This window comes from Ciona robusta, chromosome 11 (assembly GCF_009617815.1).
Source record: "Ciona robusta chromosome 11, ASM961781v2".
Classification (NCBI taxonomy): Eukaryota; Metazoa; Chordata; class Ascidiacea; order Phlebobranchia; family Cionidae; genus Ciona; species Ciona robusta.
The window spans coordinates 1,461,678-1,482,908 of record NC_143245.1 but is presented as its reverse complement, the minus strand read 5'-3'; the positions used below and the strand labels follow the sequence as shown (position 1 = coordinate 1,482,908).

The following is a 21,231-nucleotide window of genomic DNA, read 5'->3' as shown; positions in this document are numbered from 1 at the left end:
GCAAGTACCAGATTTAAAAGCGTAATAATATCTGTTTTTAATAATATAGTGAGGGTGGGGGAAGGCGGGAAACCTTTTCATTCAATTTTTCGGCCCATTTGGTAGTAAACAAAGAACATTTAAAGAATTACAGGATATTTGGATACACCGAGTGCTAAAAGTGTCCCATCTTACTTCGCTTTACTATACATCTTATTTTGTGATGATATTGGGAATACCCACTTGGTTAACCACCATGACAGAGTATTAAAGAATGTTCTAACGAATCTAAATCAAAGCCGGCTCGTCGCTGCTACCATTCTAGGCGTATGTGTACGTGGGCAAGACACTTAACGGCAATTGTTCACTAATGGGCTGTCCAAATTATCAGCAATACTTAAAAAAATAAAAATATAACATTGGCTATTGTACTTTAATATCATTGCACATATTATGATATAAAGAACAGACTTACCGACTTAAGACATCCCTTATATTTTGTTCCACGATGCCTGCATTAAACTAGTGACACAACCCCTGAAAACTAGAGTTACACCATTCTGACGTAACTATTATAATTAGAGCGCCCGACGTCGCATGCAATAAGTGCGCAAACAATGTTAGGCATTATTACCTCATTATTACAGGACAACACCAAAACAACGCCTTCTAGATTTAAATAGTCTTCATAATGTCCGGTCTTAAGCTTTATTATTTGCATAGTGAATATTTGGTCCTATGTCGATATTCCATATTGTGATTATGTAATCTTAATTATTGCACTGGCAGCTTCGTGAATCGTGAGCCCCATACAGAAATACTGTGTGACTCTTTTTGCCGGCGATGTACGCGCAATCTCGGACAAGAAATTTAAACGGCATTTGCTAAAAAAACAGTGCTCACCCATGATTTGTTGTCTAAATTTGTCAGCCAAGCACACGAAGCTCGTAAGCATGAACGAGGTGTATGAAACCGAACCTCCGTGTTTAGCTACTTAGGATCAGAGTCTCCTTAGGTTGGCCCGCCACGCGAGAACGTAAACTTTATATATTTTACGATAGAAAAATATTGTAATCTGATTTTTATAAATCTAACCTTATTGACCAAAGTTCACAGATGGACAAGTAGCGAAAATGGTCCCTGAGCTAAGCGGTGTTTACTATTTAGTAACCAACGTTGGTTCCACGGCAACGAGTTGTATTTTGTTTATTACTACATGCTCTTGGTCAACATGTTTTAACACTATTCTTGTTTTAACAGCCGTGTAATAACACCTTGTGGGGATATGGTTACCAAATTATATAGTTTATTGTTGGTATTCAATGTTTTATGTATTTACGAAAATACAGCAGAAGCTTTTCTAAATATCGAAGATCTTAAAGACTCGAATTATAATATTGAGATTTTAAAGTCACCAATTTATAAGGAAAATTTAAACTCTAAAGATGGTGTTCGTTTGTCATCTAAATACGGGCAGGCATATTACTGCAATACATCCAAGGCACTAGCTGAAGATAAAAGTGTAGACCTTGTACCTGCTGATCATCCAATACCTTTAATGTTGGTGTCACTTTCATCACCATGTCTTACTACAATTAAAGGCTGGTGGACTTATGAGTTTTGCTTTAATGGCAGAATTAAGCAATACCATAGTGAAGATGGAGTAGTCATGGGAGAACCCATTAGTCTTGGGGATTTTGAGGCAGATTATGATTGGAAAAATAAAACAAATGATGATGGAGTAAAACATTCTGTGTTTAAAAAGAAGGATAAGAAATTAGTGTCATACCATTCGCAAACTTATGTTAATGGTACTATGTGTGGATTGCTTAACGCACAGAGGAGTACTGAGGTTCGTTTTTATTGCGATAACTCTGTAATTGAGAGTTACATTGAGAGAGTGGATGAACCATCAACTTGCTCATACTTGATTATAATCAAAACCCCTTTGATCTGTGCACACCCTTACACTAAACCTGCATCTAAAATTTTAAAAGCAGGTATCAGTTGCCAACCTATTATCCCTAAACCAGTGGCTGGGCTTGAGAAACCTGCATTGAATTGGCATTGGTCAAATGGTCAAGCAACAAATTCAAAGGTTTCTCTAAAACATGCAAGTGAAAAGATTTCTTCATTAGAAATGAAGTTAAAGTTTGTAAAAAATCTTGCTATGACTGTTATACAAAGCTTCATGAAGCCAGAGAACCTGGTTGAGCTATCGGGAAAACTCTTGCGAAAATTGCTTGTTATTATTATGGAGAAGTTCCTGAGCACTGAGAATCTGCCCACTGCAACAGTGGCCCGCAGTGTGCAGAAGGATATTGAGTTGTTTTATCAGCAGAAGAAGAATTATGCAAGGAACTATTTTTATGACCCAGTATTGCTGGGAAACCAAGGTGTCAAGATAACCTTGAAACATGTTGACTCCATGAGCGGAGAGGTGGTGGATAATGGGGATCAGGATCGGATGTTGCGGAGCATGGAAGATGATATAAGTCGGGAGCTAGAGGATGCAGGGATCGGATCAGGAACGAGGTTGGAGGTTCATCTTATCTCGAACCATGATCTTACCGGAAACGGGATGAATAAAGAGGAGAGTCGCCAGTTTCGAGAAGTTCTTCTTGAGGTTTTAGGAGGATCTCAGTTTGAACATAAAGAAAAACAAAGATATAATGACCTCATTGATAACTACAGTATGTTGTATGCTGATAAAACAAAAGAGTTTTCAAACATGAACAAGGATAGAAATGATGATGACACAACATGAACAAACTAAAGATATTTCACTGGGTTGGGGCTTTGAGTCTTTTCTGTAAGCCATAATTGCCGTACAATAATGAGATAATAATGAACTTTTATTTTATTGCTAAAGTGTGTGTAATAGTAATTCCATCATAAAATGAATTTGGATTCTATATTTTCATAAGAATTAAATGCAGACTTATAATGCCATATGATACAGCATAATGTTTATGGGATATGCTTTAATGTTTTTCGAAAGATCGGTTTATTACAACAGGGTCCACACCATGGGCTGTATTTGGCCATGGTGACACACTGTCACTGGTGTATTCGAATAATTGCATAAACATAGTGTGTTAAACATAATGTGTCATCTGTCATGCATGACGTGTCAGGTGTTAAACAAAGCTAGGTAAATACATGGTGTGTTAAACATAGTGTTTCATGGGCTACAGTATACAAACAGTTATCGCATGTGTTTATATTTGATACATACATTATTTACCATGCTGTATCAATATGACTTTAAATAATTGTTAGTAGGTAGAAGTGGTGAATTCAGTTGTTTAGTTTAACTGTTGGAACTGTGGGTTTTATTGTGTTGGTGTGATTATTTTTGTTCTTGTATATTTTTATTTTATGTGCAATCATTCTCCGTGCCTTTTGTGTTTAAGAGATTTCTTACCCTTGATGTTCTCGATGCATATTTCTCGTATATACAACTTTTATTGCCTTTTGTTTAAAATATTGGTATTTAATAAATGTTTGTAGTCTGAACTTCTTGCTTGTTTAAACGCCATACTTCCCACCATAGTGCAGGACAAATGATGTTCGCCTTTTTATCTTCTTTTACAAAGAAGGTACATTTCCTGAATTTAAAGGTTCCTTTTTTGTAGCATAGAAGCCAATTTATACAAATAAACTTTGTCTGACAATATTGTGTATTTCTACCTCCAAAATGACGATGCCCTACTGGTCAAGTCGCTCGCTGCTATCTGACTTGCCTGACACAGAAGAAACCCCCAAAGCTTCTCACCCCTACTTTGGATTGCTTTTGTCAGTTATTTCAGCAGTGTTGGTGGGTGGGAGTTTCATTTTACAGAAGAAAGGACTAATAAGAAATCGAGAATTGAACAAAAAAAGTGGTAAGAAACAATTTTTAAGCTAGTTTCTAGATAAATTGTCCTAAATTAAATTATTAGAGTCAGAGATACCTGTCAGTTATTGCAAGTTTTGATTAGTTTCCGTCATTTATATTATGCTCAAAGAACTTATATTTCAGTTTTGCCTACATGGGCTATATACATAATTTTTATTCATATATTGCATGGTTTCTATTTTGACACATTTTTTTGGACACAGGCATTTATATCAAAACCTTTTTTAATTAACAGTGTAACTTGTTATTCAGTAAATTAAACAATTTGCTATACAATGAGTTTTAGGTAATGAACCCCACACATTGCAACAATGCAAAATGCTCAAATATTAGCATCCTAAATCATTAAAGTATACACAATTTGTGTTCTTGCACTACATTATATTAGGATAATAACCCCACACGCCAATTGACGTCATGTACTTTTAGTTGTATTACAATTTATGTCAGTGATAACCTAGATAAGCCTATTAACATTAATGATTAACTTGTTGGTTTTGTAATTCCAATTCAATTATAAATGACGTGTCACCACTGGAGTAGTGGAGCTAACTACACGTGTAAATCAAGCAACAAATATTCTGTATTGTAATCATAAATTTTTTTTTGAGAATGACAGATTTTTCAAACATATTATATATATACATTAATACATCTGTTTGATATTAACTGTAGCCAACCTTTTTATGGCTCTATTTAAATTGCAATATGACACTACATACTAAATGCCACACATATTACATATATATATATATATATATATATATATATATATACCATGTATCGTACTTTTAGTATGTAAATTAATGTGTTGTAATTTCCTTTTAGATCCAGGAGCGAATGGCTTTGGATATTTACTTCAATGGTGGTGGTGGCTTGGTATGCTGTCAAGTAAGTTAATGTTTGAGAATAGTTAAACTCATGCAGCTCCAATGTCTTGCCAACAAAAAAGATGTCCCAAACTCTTAACCATGGTAGTTCTTTAAAATGCATGCAAGCTTAAGGGCTCCGCATCTTCCACTTCAACCGAAGAAATCACGTGGTCACGGCATAGCGCCGACTAGTGTAATCGCCACCTGCTGCTTTCCGCGTGACAAGAACCACAACCCTACCGTCAAGCGCGTCTGGTGTGAAACCAGCTTTAGAGCTGAGGCCGTCATAATAATAACCAAAAGTAAACGGTGGTTACTTTTTAATACCACATAGATTATGTATTTTAAAGCTGTTATCTTTCAGCTTTGGGTATGTATTTCTTAGATTTATAATTTGCCTGTCACAAGTGGGTAGGGAGGTTTACTCTGGAATTTAGTACACTGCATTTGCTTTTTATATTCGCAATGTAATCAGTGACTTGAACTTTGCTTCACAGGATTGTTGATCTAGCTATCACTGTCCTTCTGCAACTAATAAAACTTTGTTACCTAATACCTATTATATTATTACAACGTGGCAGGCTATTTGGTTTCCAATAAGTTATCACCTGCATATTGTTACAGTGGCAGTTGGAGAAATCCTTAACTTTGTTGCTTACACGATCGCACCAGCTATTCTGATTACACCCCTGGGTGCTTTGCGTGTTATTGTAAGGTAAGAACTATGTAAGCTTTATAACAAAGTTTGATTTGGTCTGAGGATTCTAGGCTTTACTAATGTATTTTGAAAGATTTATACTATGTAGGCTGAAGGGTTTTGTTTTTTGTTTATATTTACTTTTGTGATGATTTTTGTTGAATTTACTTTTGTGAGTATTTTTGTTGAATTTACTTGTTGAATTGGTTATTTTTTTGCAATGGTATATAAACGGTGTAAGGTTTAGAACACTGTTAAAAGCACAATGATACTTTTAATATAAATTACTTAAATACTTTATAAAGGAAAAATAGTTGCTTTTTGAAGCAAAGGCAACATGTTAGAAACTGAGGAGTTTCTTTCATCAAAATGTGTGTTATTCTTATGATTTCTACTTTCATGTCATTTCAGTTTTTGCCTAAGCATACATGTTTAAAGTAACGTTAGAATGAAAATAATAGTACAACTTATAAAATAGAGATTTTATTCAAGCAATGACGGGTAGTGAGGCAAGAGGTGAGGGTGCTCTGTGTTTCGAAATATTTGACTTTTTGACCACGATTTTATGGCCGGCTTCGTTTCGTAACTCCCCAGATCTGTGTGGCTCTTTTCCGCCACCAATTGGTGGAAGGGTGATAACATTATCATGGGTTTTAGTAAAATCAGGAGTTTTAGATTTCGGTCGACTTTCCTGTCTTGAAGCTCGTCTAAAAGCTGCAGATAATTGTAACTTCTTCTGCGCCATGTTGAAATGATATCGCGCATTCTCTTTATTCTCCTTCCGCATATGTTCAGGGGTTGGGGGTATGGCAGGTTGGTTGAGTTGCGCAAATGGAAGCGAATTAAATATCACAGCATGTTTGTCGCACCATCTGAAAATAATTTGAATTCATAAATATTAACTTGCTGTAGCTAGCAGTAATTAATAATCAGGAATATTTTATTCTACCTTCAATCAAATTCTGTATTTATTCATTTTGAAACAAAAAAGAGATTAGTATAAAAATAACCAAAAGAAAGCAGATAACAGTAAATATGCCTATTAGCCTATATATATTTATAATTACATGGATTAAGTAATAGATACACAATCTTTTCCTTTAAAACCAGTATATATAATTGATTATCATTTGACTGTAAATTTGATTCAAATAAAAAAATAAAAGAATATGTTAAGTAGACAATATTTACATACTTAATATCAGTATCAATTCTATGCCTTCTGTGTCTCAATTTAGGTTTGTAATTGATATTTCCCAGTATCTTGCTTTTCAATCCTTCTTTCTTTATTCTTTGAAAGGTTTGTTCAACCTGGAATGACAGAACTGGTAGCCTAATGTCTTGTTTATGTAAGACTATGTTATCAAAGGCAGTATATTATGTTAACTGGTGTCTTCATAAACTTGAATTTAGAGAGCTTTATTTATAGACATGAGCACATCCCACCCTAAGACAATTTTTTGACTTGAATTTAGCCTAAATCCTAGTTACCCGACTAGGACTTGTCCACATAGAAGAACAGATGTTCAATCTGTTCAATTTAATACTGGCTATTTTATAGTTGATAAATTATGAAAGGGTAGAAACGCCCTTTTACGATTCTAATTTTTGGAATCACAGTTTACATTTATCACTAAGATGTCTTACTTGATCAACTGATTTATGCTTGCATGTTATAGAATGAGGAATATCTTGCATCCATACAGTTACACTTCCTCTTCTTTGTCGAGATTCCATGGCTGTCTCAGGTGCAGATTCCTTCACATTTAATAGTGTTAGATATTTAAGTGGCTGTTATGCTATCATTAGCATGTCAAAGAAGTGACATGTCCTGAAATTCTGATCAAAAAAATCAATTCGTAAAAGATACTTTTTTATTCTATGGAAGCTTTAAGGAAATTCACTGAATTTTAATGTCTTTTTTTTGCTAAAAGACCTGTTTCTATCTTTTTTTGTATCAGAATTGCCATAATTGAGTGCTGTATCACACTATTTTAACTTAAATTTAGCCTGGACCATTTTCTTGAGTGTACTAAGATATAAATACCAGCATAAAACCTCCATACCTGTATGCTGTATTCATATACTTCACATACCTCCAGTAACCAATATATCAAGCTTCCATACCTGTTACCAAGTTATACCTCAAGTAATCTGTCTGAAACTGCATTAAGCCTTTGTTCAATTGAATTTCTCCTGACCATTTCCTCCTGTACCACTCGTACTGCTTTTGGTATGGGTTTCTTAGAAGCTTTCGTATTCATATTCATATCATGTAGCCTTCCTGCTAGGTTGACAAAATTCACTGCATTTTTCACTTGCTTCCACTGCGTATGAACGCTGCCTTTAGCCGTACGTAGCGTTGTGGGTGAAGCTACCCGCCTTACATCTGAGGGTATGGCTACTGGCAGCTCACTCATCTGTAAAGCATGGTATCATCAAGGATTCAAGGTATCACATAGTAATGTGCTGGTAGAAATAACATCTTATTCGATTTAATACTTGGTTAAGAGCTGTATGTTTTAAAGTTATTGCCTGAAAAATGCATTTTTTAAAAGGGGGGGGTGGTTAATTCAAAACAGAAAAACAATAATTGTGCCTGTCTTTAAAACTTTGATACAAGTGTTCAGGCATAGGCTAAAATTTTATCTCAGAACCATCAGTCAAAAGATTTCCCATTTGACTTAATGCCCATCGTAGTTTTGATCTATAGTCTATTCTACATTGGTAAGGTCCTGGATGGGACTGTACCCCAACACCCAGAGATTTGGGCAACAGTTTACCACCCAACAGCCAATGCAGTTGTTTTGTTACCTCAATTGGTAAGTCAATGCTCCATGAATCTGGTTGGCCAAAAGTTCCAATATATCTCCCATTGATTGCCCACAACCTTACACTCCCATCCACCCCTCCAGATGCAATCATCCCATAGTTTGTGACATAAGCTATGGAAGTGACTGCAGAGGTGTGTGCTCGAACCGACATCTTTAACACTGGGGGTTGGTCGGTTGGTAGATATCGACAGTTGGATTGATACTGCAATGAGAAATATGTTAGTATGGTGATTTATGATACAGTGATAAATACATGTGTGTGGAACTGAACAGTGTTGTAAAATGTGTTAAAATAAGTAGATGGTTTGGTAAGAAAACTGTTTTCACAGAAACAAAATTGTTGTAAGGCAAGCAGCCTATTTTGATTTTATTACCTGTACCACATTCTTTTTTCAATTGAGTGGTACGAGGTTCATGAAATGAAAGATGGTACACAAGTAAAAAGCAGTACGAGAATCACTGACTTGAAAGGATTATAAGACATTTTAGTTTAACTTACTGAATAAACAGATGAGGCATATGAAGATGTCATTTCCATTGATGAGTCTACAATTGATCTTCTCCTAACAACATCTTCTTCATTGCAATACTTCTCAATATCCCACACTCTAAGATAACCTCTGCTGTCCCCAGTTACCAGAACCTTATTCTTCTCATCGCTTACCATAAAGGTAACAAAGTCACCTCTGTCCCGCTTCTTACAAGCGTGGTAGTAACCCAGCATACCACCACGTTGATGAACAGACCAAGCACTTAACCAGCCATCAGTTCCCGCTGTTATAAGTGTAGAGCATGTCTCTGATGCTTGTCTCATTTGGAGGAAAAGGACTTTATAAACTGCACGGTCGGTCTGCATGGCTTTCTTATGGATTTCTTCGTTGGCACTTGACCTTGAGCTGCTCCTAGAGTTGGAGGAGTGAGTGCGCTCACTTTCGGTCTCACTGAAAGTACTGTCAGAGGAAACGCTTTCTTCTTTGTCTAAAATGTTAACAAAAAGCAGTAGTACTGATAGAAACCTGACAAACTAAAAATAGAACAGACATTCATCATAAAGGTGGCTGATAAATGATGGCTAAGAGGTTTTGGATATGAGAATGATATCCTTGCCTTGGTTGTTCAGTCGTACGAGATGTTAAGACAATCTCTTTAGCATTGCATCAATCGAAGATTTAACTACCATTATTTTTTACATTATTCTAAAACAAAATCAACATTTTAACCATATGCGCCACTATTTTGATGCTAATGCAAATTCAAAATATGCAAATTACAATATTATCTTATTCATCCACCTACCATTCCATTGCTTTTTACTCTTCTTCAGCCATGGTAAATTAGATGGCAACCACACATCATCTTTCTTCACAACAAACCCAATAGTTGTGGCCGACCTTCTTCCATGACGGGATTTCTTGCTTTCTGACTCTGTTTTATTTGTTGAGGTTATATATTAACATTCATTATTCAGTGCAGCTTATATGGATGCCTGATTGGTACGTACAATGTAGCTAATATGCACAAAATGCCTACTTTAACATAGGAGTGATATGGGCCATAAAGGGGATAGTAGAAACTAAAGGAATGTGTAATTTGGGGCTTGGGGAGCATCCACAGAACATGACCAGAGATAGAGGCATGATGTTTTTTATACACAATTTAAGTAGGAATAGTATTTTTACGAACACAAGGAATAAATTTACAAAAGCTACACTTGATATAGGAGTAATATAAACCATTATGAACAGCATCGACAAAACATGACCCTGGATGAATAATGTTTGTATCTTGACTACAAATTCAAGTAGGACTATTTATTATTCGTTATCTAAACTTGTATAGCAAAATATGTAATTCTAATTTTTAATTTTCCCTGATTAAATAAACCGTATTAGTTAAATTGAAACAAAATACTTGTTACATTTATTGCAGCTTGCATTAAGTTTTATAAATGATACTTAGAAAAGAGTTAGTAGCAATCATTATACCAGATGCACTGCTTGCAGTACTGTATGGCTTCTTCAACTTTCGAATCCTGTGTTTTTTCTCCTTCTTATCAACCTGATCTTCTCTGTGTATTGGCAACAAGCTTATATGCATGTTGAATGTCATGAGTACTTCCCCAGCATCAACTGACCATATATAGACATCCCCATCATAAGATGCTGATGCGAGTAATGAATCTGACTTGTGATAGTCCAGGCTTAGTACATCATCATCATGTGTTTGGTTCAACAACTCATATTGGTCGTTCCCGTAGGAATCCAAGTAAATTCTGACATGTCGGTTCCACCCTGCTGTTACAATGCGCTGCCTGTAGAATAAAATTGAGATTTTTGTGACAAATATGTGAGCATAAAGTGCAAGTTGGATACCCAATAATGGTAGGGCTGTATAAACCAACCATTAACATTTCTAATCATGATTATTTGTATCTTGTATCTAAGTTGTAAATGTCTTTTATGAGGTATGAACAAATACTGTCCTTAATGTTCTGTTATTTTGATTGTGGATGCTTTTCAAATTAAGTTTAAAAAATTGGCAAGTTTTAATGTTTCTGTACAATATACCTTGTAAACACAACGTCAGTAATCTCCTGGTTATCCATCTTTTCCAAGCTTCGAAGTTTTGCTCCGTTGTTAAAGTTCCATAAAATAGCTGCACCATTTCTCCCTCCTATAGTCAAATGTAATGTATTGCAGTAAAAATGATTGCAGTAATGAGTTATGTATGGTTATATGTGAGGTTCTACATATGATTATAGTCCTATGGCACTCAAGGTCCAAGGAGGAGGAGGAGGGAGGCTTGGGATTTGTGCTAGAATTGGACCATCACCCATATTGTCCAATACGCCAACACAGAGTGTTATTCTGCTGCTCCTAAACTTTTTTGGTAGCTTCAAGTTAATGAAAACTAAACCAACTTAATAGTGACTTAATGGGCAAACTTGGGGCATCACATACTATACTGTATATAGCTTGACCAACCTATTAACAATCTTCTGTTTGTTGGATCAAAGGCCATGCAAGTTATCTCCACATCATTACCAGTGTTAAACTGCATTTGTTTCACCCCAGTCTTTATGTCCCAGAGACAAACCATCGAGTCTTCACTCCCTGTCACTATCTGTGTTTGTAACATTTATTGTTGAAATTTTCCGGATGAAATTATAAAAATTCAAGGATGAATGTTTTAGACTAGAAACCCCATATTCTGGAACTATAGGGTATTTAAGATAACAAAGCAATTATGTTTAGTGCAATCTGGGTTTAAAGTGTGTAGTAACTGAAATAAAAATATTTTTGAGCTTATGGAATGGTTGTTCTGGTGTATTCTTACTGAAACACACCTGTGAAGTGATATTTTGAAAATACCTTATCCAATGTAGAATCACAAGCCCCTAAAACTAATCTAACATTTTCAGCTTTTTTAAGATGGAATAGCTGAAAGAAATTTTAAAAGACTACAAAAATCATAAAAACTACTCTTTTCCTAAACAAAACTCGCAATAGTTTTACCTGGTTAAACAGTGGATTAAACAACACCCTAGCTACAGGTTTCTGGTGGCTTTTAGTTTGTTTTAAAGAATAACTTGTAACTGCTGATGCTCGTGGGTGAAGGACTCCAATCCTGTTTGTAGCTATCACAAGTTCTTTGTATCTCTCATTAAAACAAACTGCTGTGATGTCAAGTCTACCAAGTGGAATGTTACGACCATGGATGTTTTGTTTGCACGAGTAATCTCGGAGATCCCAAACTCTTACATTCTTGTCCTTGCTGACACTGGTGGAGTATTTATTACAGAAACAGTTATGTACCTGTTACATCCTTGCATTATGTTCAATATTTATTTAATAGGGTCATTACACATGCGGCACAAAGAGTCAAATCTGTTTGGTCCCAGGGCATTGTAGGTCTTTCCGTAAACATAGTTAAAATTACCCACCTGATAATTTGGTGATCAAATGACCGTACCACCACATTAAGAACAGCTGAATTATGACCTTTCAATACTGCTGATGACTTAGCAATTACATATGGGTTCCATACTCTTACATCACAATCACGACTACCAGTCACAATAAGGTTCCATTCAGGATCATATGTTAGACAAAGAACACCCTTTCTTATGCAGAAGTATGAGCGCCTGAAAACCATTTATTTTTTCGTGTATCTTCACGCAACTTATTTCAAATAAGCTGAAAACGGACATAATAAAAGCGGACACTCAGTATGACGCATTATGAAATAGATATGGTCAAGTTCTTTGTTTAACAGCATTCTGAACTAGTCCAACAAAAGTTCTTCACCAAGTTGCATTTTCTATTTAAAAGACAAGTGTGTTAAGGTAGTTTAACATTTTGGTAAAATGGCTTTAGGGACTAGCGGCAATGGGACCCACTTAAAATCTAGGTTCACATGCATACCGTGCCATTGGATCTTACTTTGTAGAATAAAAAGTAATCAAAGCCCTTTACTTACCTGTTGACATTCATTCTTTGCTTGCCAGTGCCTGTTACTTTTTCTGTGATATCAGCAAAAAATAGTGCAGTGTCATCTTTTACACATCCAGAAATAAAGCATTCTAGGCCCTGTTAAATATATCTTATCAATTCATAACGGTGCATTTTAGGCCAATAATGAACCTTTATCTTCAATCACCACTTTACAATACCAATAAACAAGTGATTTATTTTACTACTGTTGATCCCTTATTAATGATAACCATTGTTAAATAGCTATGGAGAATTGTTTCTGTTTTTACCATTAATTACAAGTTAAATCACATTGTGTCACACTGCAATTTATAAATTACCTTTTTATTAATGAAGTATCTGACTTGCTGGACCCAATCTGTATGCACGTTCTTAAATCTCGCTGCTATCAAGCCATTAATACTTCCTTGCAACACTCGCTTTAAACTGATTTGGTTATTTGGGCATAACGGGGCAGAAAACAGACTTAGATTGGGATTTTCATGGAATCTTATAATGACTATGCTTCCACTGGTGTCCCCCCACAGTAGGATTGCATTCTGAGGTTTTTTAAAGTTGTAGCTGTAGTCCATGGTTAAGGCACAGTCTTTGAGATCTGAATTAAAAATCAATGTTGTTGTGTAATACATGTTTCACTGACACCAATGATATATACTTAGGCTCAATTAATGTTTTATGGTTAATTTCAAGCTATAGCGCTTGCATACTTTTCACATTACAGTATCATTTTTACATACTGTATCACTGTTCCTTATTATTGAGCTGCTATTGGGCATAGACTTGGTCAAAGCAGTTCATGATTAAGTGTTTTGTTAAAGCTGAGAGTCTTCTTTTGACAGCAAAGCAATCAGTTAAATGGAGAAAGCTAAAATTTACTTTTAATTTGAAATCTCCTCTGCACCATGTTTGATGTCATTGAGTAAAAAGACACTTCATAATCAGTAGAAGCAACTGCCACTGTGTTGCAGTTCGGCATACACACCATATCTGTCACAGCCAAACCCTTGCTTCCTAGTTAAACAAATAAGAATTAAATTTGTTAAAAGTTTAAAACATCATCTAAAACAAAACCTAATACATAAATTAGATTATAGGGGTAAAAGACATGACCTATAAAAAGATAATGAAAAATATTAAATGATCACGTAAAAACCTGTAAAGTAAATCATGTAAAAGTAAATCACCTATTTAAAATAACAATTCTTACAGTAGCCTTGATGGTAGTTTGATAATTTGTAAACCTTCATGTTAAGTCTAACCTGCTGGGTTTGTTGGTTGGCCCGACATGCCCTTCGCTGCATCTAATGTTAGAGACTTCTGTAGCGTCCAATCCATGTTCCAAATATTTAAAACACCTTCTCTTGACAAGGTGAGGTACCTGCTAGCTGAATCATCTGGTTCAGCCTCACCATGAGCATTTGCCCGACCAAATGCCTGTGTGTATGGATTAGTGTATGGTTTATATTGGTTCAGTAGAAATTGTGCAATTAAATTTTGTCCGCCAGTAGTATATACCTTGTTGAATGCCTTGTGTTCAACATTTTGTTATGCAATATTTACTAGGCACAATTGCACAACAGGAGTAAACACAATTATGTTTTGTCAAGCGAATGAACGTGGCAAATGGTAGTGCCTAGCAGAGTGGAGATGTATTTATAATTTATACCATATATTGTTAGAAGAGGTAATGAGCCAACTTTCACCTACACCCCAGCAGATCCCCATGCCATCTCGTCATGCCATCTCATATGATCTCGGCCGGATAGAATGCTTTATAGTTATATGGTTGTACTTGTTATTCTTTTATTTCACCTGTAGCAACCTTACACTACATATCGACTCCAGATGATTGCTTGTCTTAATTGACAAACGGTTTGGAAATGGACAATCTTGGTCCAGTGTAAACATATTCTTCTTCTCTTGATATTCCAACAACATGTATGAAAGGTATTCATCCCAATCTACCGTTCCGTCACAATTGTTGTCAACCTAAGGAACACAATGTATTTGTACTTTCAGTTACAAAGCAAAGATAGTAATGATACTCAAGAAAGATAACAGGCAAGATAGTTGCCGAGGCAACTTCAGATAAATGAACAACTCGTACACTGCAATTTTATGCACATTCTGCCTATTTGTACCTTGAGCCAACCTACAAGTCACCAAGTTTGTAACTTTGTGGGTCCTTCACTCTTGTACTCCACCCACTAGGTCACGCTAATGGCTGTCGCTCACCTTCATAAATATCATATCCAACTCTGTATCATCAATATCGTTTCCCATCGTTTTCTTCATAGCTACTCGGAATTCTTTCATGTCCAATCCTTCTTCGCCCTTGGAGCCTTGCGTTACATAAAACAGGTTACCATACTTAGAGATATTTTGTCATTCTAGGCTAGGTTTAGCAGTTTAACTTTGGAAGAAATATTCTGCCCCGGCGTTGTACAATCCGTATTTACACATATCGTTATCAGAAACGCATAAAAATATGTTTTTTTGATTTGTGTATCTCCGAATTTATTAATCATTTTTTAATAGTACGTGCCCATTAATTACAGCTATGCTCCCTTGTTATAAATTAAACTGCAGTTACCCTTACGATGGCCCATCTCCGGTTTAAATCGTTTTTTAGCCTTGTCGTTTATTCCATACCTTCATTAAATATCTGCTCAAGTTGTTGCAAGTGTTCGTAGTTCATTTGATCGTCAACTTTCTTTCCTGACTTTCCGCTTTCCTGTCATTTAAAAGTTGATGATATACCACCCTTGTTAATGTGTGTCTAAGCTGCTTCACCGTTGTATAATACCTCATAGAAGCAGTTTTATAATAAATGCTATCTATTCTTATTTAATTCTTTGAATCTGGTGCTGCGAAAATGTAACAGACAAAATTCAAGTCTAACCAATTATATAAATAACATATTTCGCCTAAATGGCATCTTCAGTCTCTTATTTAAATATAAATAATGGATAAAACAGAAGTACAAAACTGATTCGGGTGTGACCGTTACATTCTATCTATGTCAATCCTAACAAGCTTTGTCAACAACAAGCTTTGTCACCACGTGTCTCACCTTTCCCGCCATTTTTAAATTGGTCTTGATCGAATTTGATTGGTCAATGGTTGATTTCTTTCTCCGATTCAATTGGTTGCTTTCTTCAACTGTCAACGAATCCGTTGATGAAAGACTGAAAAGAAATAGTCTTAAGTTACTACAATATAACATGCATATGAAAAATGTGTCGCTACTGGTAACGGAAACACATTTGCACCTCTGTGTAATGTGTAGCCTATACAAATGGGGTATTGCGGTTCCAAACATGTCCAAACACTAAAGCGAAAAGACGCTGAACATCTTACTTTAATTTCGAAAAATTCACCGACTCTATCAACCACTTAGTATTATTTCAAAATAAGTAACATACAGGCTGAAACATCCGTGCTACATCGATTGCCATTGCCTTTGCATGCAATAATAAAAAAGTAAAATTAATAAAATAATTTCATAAGAACAGCCAATTTTATAAAAAACAATATACAGATATACCAAAACAAAACCAACTTCATTTACATTCTCACCTTTTATCCAAGTCCCCATCTGACGTAGCACACGTTGAACCACGCGACTCGACGCTTCTTCTCCCACCTAGTGACCGTGTTGAACAACATGAACCCACCACTGGCGGCAGTAAAGTGCTCGATGATTTCTTTTTCCCGATCACCGGAAGTTTTAGTTGTTCCGTCATAATCGCACTTTGTCGGTTCTAATGGAATTTAAAATTTCCAGCTTTATACGTTCTAAAATCTCATTAAGATTAAACTGTCGGATAAAACATTTGCCCACTTTATTCATGTTTTAACTGTTTGCGGTTTTGAAAATTAATAACTGTAAAATAAAAAATTATACAAATTATACAAACGTTTTCGAAAAAAATCCTAAAAACTAACACGCTGAATTATATAGCAAGCTATGAGATATTTGGTATGGGGTTTTTAAATAAATAACACGAAACCAATAAGCGCTAAATTGTCTACCGCATATAATTTCGTTTACTTAAATAAAACATCAAGCTTACCTGTTATTATAGTTCCCCAAATCTCGTATCTAGTTTTATAAAAAGTCAATTCTACCGAATAATCTGCAAGACAACCATGTAAAACATATTTTAAAGATCGTTTTGCGCAAAAATAGCTAAAGAAACACATATTTTATTCCCTAAAATATACAACACCCAATATTTTTTTTGCATCCCGCGAAATTTTCCCGTTAACATGTATTCCCATATTGTATTCGTGATGTCACAATCGTTTTATTATTTCGTCAACCGGTAGTTACCATTGTGATATCACAATACATATTTTGACGTTATACTATCCCCAGAAATCCAATTCCACATTCATGTATATTGGATAATTCATTTCATGGCAAAATCAATAATTTAACACGAGTCAATGGTTAGCCAAACAACCGAATATAAAGAATAAATATGTGTGTTGTTATACGCATTATATACACGGTCGCTTCATATACCAAAATAACAAGCCTTGTCTTTGGCGTTCATATTTTAGTCAAACCATTAGTGACCACTGGGTTGAAGCAAATACTATATTAAATATCATGCCCACGGACACGCACGCCAGTAATTATAACAGCACTAAGCCCTGTATCCTCTGGTCACGCCCGGTAACCGCAGAAATAATTTCACAGTACAGGTTCAAACAGACATACCGCATTTACTCTGTTACCTTTATGAATGCACGGATTGTTCCATACACGCTAGCTAGTAGGTTGTCTTGTCACCCGTGTTGGAGATTTTTAATAGCCGACCTTTTGGAACTATGAGTTCATTCAGACACGGCACAAGGTCTACAAGAAATACCTCTGGTCTAGTATTTCGTCATTCGGATAAAATGAAGTATAATCACGTTTATTGCAATATGGGTTTAAAAAGCGTCTCACAACTATCGAAACGGCGTACCAGTGACCTTAAACATTTATAAAGCTTCTGGAACAGCAGTGTTTTAGTGCTTTGTGGCTGAAATCCAGCATTTCTATATTTGCTACTTACACTTAATATCTCTTGTTCCTCACTCACTATAGTTACTGGTAGCAGCCTATTTTCTTTACCGTTTCGTCTGGTTACGAGGCGAGCGCTTTAACCAGTAAAAATGTTTAAATTTTTTCAATATTTCTGATTTTTTAAACTTTAATTTAATTGGCACTTAACTATACCGGCACAAATAACACGTTGAACTCTGCAGCGCTGTCCTGTCGTCCATCTTTCTCGGGGAGAAATTGAACAGACTTGGCAAGATTGGAGTTTTATTAAGTTTAGTTGGTTCCACTATCATAGTAATACATGCACCAACTCATGAAAAGGTTTCAAACTACAGTGAATTGGTTGAAAGGTTCATTGACCCTGGTATGTTGTTTGATATTTATCAAAACCTAGATTCTAAATAGAAGCTTAAACTGTCATAAAGCTAAAAAACGCCCCCATTTCAAGCTGTCCTGGCTAAAAAATATTTAGAATCATAATTGTAATATGGTAGGTTGGGGTAAGATGGTTCATTTTTATTTTGATCTATATCGCTCCATTTTCAGAATTGTATAACCGTTTTCTCGCGACCCTAAAATAGCGTTTTTAATTGTTCGAAACACCATTACGAAATGTATCACGGTATTATATGCTATGGGTATTCATCTTACCCCACAGTCACGAGCGTCAATTTTTTCACTATAGTTTTAAACCACAAGCAATCCAACGCCAACCTTACATTCCAGCTTTCCTCATATACTGTTGTATTCTACTCGTTGTTGCCGCTGTTCTCATTGTCTTCATCGCTCCTAAACGCGGCCACATCGATCTTATGGTGTACGTCACAATATGTAACGTTGTGGGGGCGCTTACAGTTTTGTGTGGTAAAGGGTTGGGGATTTCTATCAAGGATATATTTACCCACCCGAAGTTAACCCATAGTTTTAAACCACAAGCAATCCAACGCCAACCTTACATTCCAGCTTTCCTCATATACTGTTGTATTCTACTCGTTGTTGCCGCTGTTCTCATTGTCTTCATCGCTCCTAAACGCGGCCACATCGATCTTATGGTGTACGTCACAATATGTAACGTTGTGGGGGCGCTTACAGTTTTGTGTGGTAAAGGGTTGGGGATTTCTATCAAGGATATATTTACCCCACCCGAAGTTAACCCAGTTACCCCCTACCTACACCCATTGTTCTGGGTGCTGGTCGCAGCGAACTTGATAGGAATACCAGTGCAGGTAATGGATACATTATATATATATATTGGGGTATTGTACAATAAACGTAGTTGGTCAGCGCCACGAAATTGTGGTTCGAGTACTCACGGTGTAACCAAGGATAGCGAGTTGTAGCTAGACTGTACCACCAATGTGGATTTTAGTCGTAATAAAAGCGGTAACAGTTATGTAACACAACACCCGTGTTACACGTCTGTCGCCCTTCCCTGCGATGGTTTAAATCCGTGTTCATACGTGGTAACTCGTACGCGACACGAAGTGTGCGAAATACAACACTGGTATTATAACGACTGTCGTTGCCCGCCACGCGAGGACAGCTAAGTTACATTATTTAATTCATTTATTTATACATTCATTCATATTACGTTTCCAGGTCGTATATTTTAACAAAGCCCTTGCCCTGTTTAACACGAGCGCTATCTCGCCCATTAAATACGTCTTCACCAACCTCTTCCTGATCTTCGGATCAATCCTCCTCTTCCGGGAGTTTGCTTTCCTCTCATGGAGGGATTGCACTGGACTCGGATGTGGGTTCGTCACCATAGTAACAGGGGTCGTCCTCCTAAATTCATATAAAGACACGAAACCAACGTCAGGGTATAACCGAGTGCCAGACCTGGAAATGGACTCACTGTAATGTTGACTTAGATCCTAAAGTGCTGCTCAGTCTACTGGTTATATGTTTGGTCAGAATAGTTTCAAAGTTAACGGTATCCATCTTACCCTACAATACTATATTCTATATTTTCTTTTTAAGGTATAATTTCGATTTTACGTTTTTCGATTTTTTTTTAACCCATAGATAGACATTCTAAAATAAACTGTGGCATTTTTTAAACTAAAAAGAAGCACTATGAAATTTTATTGGTGAAAATATTTTCGTTGTTCGTTTTTTACTTCGAATAATTAAGTGCTATTGTTATTTATCGTTAAAAATATCGTCGTTAAAAAAACATTTAAACTCAGGGTTGAGAAAAAGGTTCCACTGGTTTATATGTAGCGTTTGGTTTTAAATAACTTTGTTAAAAAGGTTGTTTTACCTTTGTAAATGCTTCAACGGCCATAATTCACCCTAATTCGAGTCCAAGTGCTGTGTTTTCGTGTACAATTTTAAACCCCTAAAAATCACACGCAAAGTTATATTTAGTATGTGGGAACTCGGGCTCGATTTGCATGAAACAGAGCACCCGTGTTATAACGGGGGTCGTTGCTCCCCCACGCGAGAAAAATAAGTTCTATTTTTACATTTAAACGCTTTTATCGTTGCACACGTTAAAGATAAAGTTTGTCTTACAACAGTACAGCGTGTATATTTGGTACTATATAAGTTGTGACTTCAACTACGCTGGGGTGATGTTTAAAATTAATATTTTCTGCTAATCATTATTTAATGAAGCCATGGTTTGAAAGAAATCGTTCAACTCTGCGTCGCAACCCGACGTTATTTATTTGATATTATTTCAATAACCAATGTTTTAATTTCCTATTTTAATCACAAATTTTTACCTGATTTTGATTTTTTGTGTTAAAAAAGCAATTATAATGACGTTCAGTGGTAATTACGTTATCGCATATTTAACGTATACTCGTAAATATTATTGAGTTTAAATTTTCTTGATTTTATAACCAGCATTTTTGTTTTTTATTGCACCACAATCAAGTGTTAAAATAAATATACAGTTCACCAAACTTTATAACTAGAGGATGCTGGATCAATACCGGACGCTACTATGCTCTATGAGATTAAAACCACCGGGCAAATTTGCTGTTTTGAAACTCATTTTTTTCAAAAGCTGTTTTGTATTTTAAAACTCGGGTGGTAGCTTTAGGTCACATTTGAGCATATCTCTCAATACACAAATTTTGATTTTTTGTTGGTATGCCCCTTTAACGGCAATTGCTCCAACCCAGGGCGAATTGCTCTAATCCTAAAAAAACACATTCTTCCAGAAGAAACACACATATGGTCCTTCGTAAGCGGACATGGAGCTCATACAACTCGCGGTATAACGACTGTCGTTGCCACGCGAAGAAAAGTTATAAGCTTGGTTTTAACATCAAGAAAAATTACCACAATACCACAAAGTTTAAATGTTTAATCAAATCTTTAAAAATACTTTTGTGTGACAAGCGTGGGAAATTGTGACGCCATGTTGGATTGTTTACGTCA

At 35.8% G+C, this 21,231-nt stretch overlaps 3 protein-coding genes across 4 annotated transcripts; 2 read left to right on the top strand and 1 right to left on the bottom strand.

Moving 5' to 3' along the window:
• The first annotated feature begins 44 nt into the window (after positions 1-44).
• On the top strand, positions 45-3,498 carry LOC149727666 (uncharacterized). Its single transcript, XM_089888613.1, has one exon. It carries the CDS (start codon positions 1,265-1,267, stop codon positions 2,744-2,746), a length of 1,482 nt encoding a protein of 493 aa, XP_089744739.1. The 5' UTR covers positions 45-1,264; the 3' UTR covers positions 2,747-3,498.
• Positions 3,499-3,644: 146 nt separating this feature from the next.
• On the top strand, positions 3,645-20,758 carry LOC149727664 (magnesium transporter NIPA2-like). Its single transcript, XM_089888626.1, has 6 exons — positions 3,645-3,866; positions 4,709-4,771; positions 5,377-5,467; positions 18,039-18,199; positions 18,799-19,061; positions 19,435-20,758. The coding sequence occupies exons 1-6, from the start codon at positions 3,680-3,682 to the stop codon at positions 19,696-19,698; spliced, it is 1,029 nt and encodes a 342-aa protein (XP_089744752.1). The 5' UTR covers positions 3,645-3,679; the 3' UTR covers positions 19,699-20,758.
• LOC149727665 (WD repeat-containing protein on Y chromosome-like) lies at positions 5,917-16,523 on the bottom strand. 2 transcript variants are annotated; one of them, XM_089888585.1, is made up of 21 exons: positions 16,356-16,523; positions 15,850-15,964; positions 15,429-15,510; positions 15,012-15,118; positions 14,589-14,765; positions 14,036-14,210; positions 13,653-13,787; positions 13,097-13,371; positions 12,763-12,872; positions 12,227-12,427; positions 11,799-12,063; positions 11,268-11,406; positions 10,851-10,956; positions 10,269-10,594; positions 9,580-9,708; positions 8,783-9,261; positions 8,264-8,485; positions 7,594-7,869; positions 7,097-7,207; positions 6,645-6,760; positions 5,917-6,321 (listed from the first exon to the last, which is right to left on the bottom strand). In XM_089888585.1, the coding sequence occupies exons 1-21, from the start codon at positions 16,520-16,522 to the stop codon at positions 5,937-5,939; spliced, it is 4,098 nt and encodes a 1,365-aa protein (XP_089744711.1). In that variant the 5' UTR covers position 16,523; the 3' UTR covers positions 5,917-5,936. The 2 variants fall into 2 exon arrangements, with proteins under 2 accessions (XP_089744711.1, XP_089744710.1); XM_089888584.1 differs by lacking the exon at positions 7,594-7,869.
• Positions 20,759-21,231: the final 473 nt, after the last annotated feature.

Bases quoted from the DNA above. Each gene is read 5' to 3' on its own strand.
- LOC149727665 (XM_089888585.1), bottom strand. From the start codon at position 16,522: ATGACGGAACAACTAAAACTTCCGGTGATCGGGAAAAAGAAATCATCG. The intron at 14,766-15,011 runs GTGAGCGACAGC...TGTGTTCCTTAG, and splicing joins TGGATATGATATTTATGAAG to GTTGACAACAATTGTGACGG. The intron at 8,486-8,782 runs GTAAGTTAAACT...TTCTCATTGCAG, and splicing joins ATGCCTCATCTGTTTATTCA to TATCAATCCAACTGTCGATA.
- LOC149727666 (XM_089888613.1), top strand. From the start codon at position 1,265: ATGGTTACCAAATTATATAGTTTATTGTTGGTATTCAATGTTTTATGT.
- LOC149727664 (XM_089888626.1), top strand. From the start codon at position 3,680: ATGACGATGCCCTACTGGTCAAGTCGCTCGCTGCTATCTGACTTGCCT. The intron at 18,200-18,798 runs GTATGTTGTTTG...CTTACATTCCAG, and splicing joins TGAAAGGTTCATTGACCCTG to CTTTCCTCATATACTGTTGT. The intron at 19,062-19,434 runs GTAATGGATACA...TTACGTTTCCAG, and splicing joins TGATAGGAATACCAGTGCAG to GTCGTATATTTTAACAAAGC.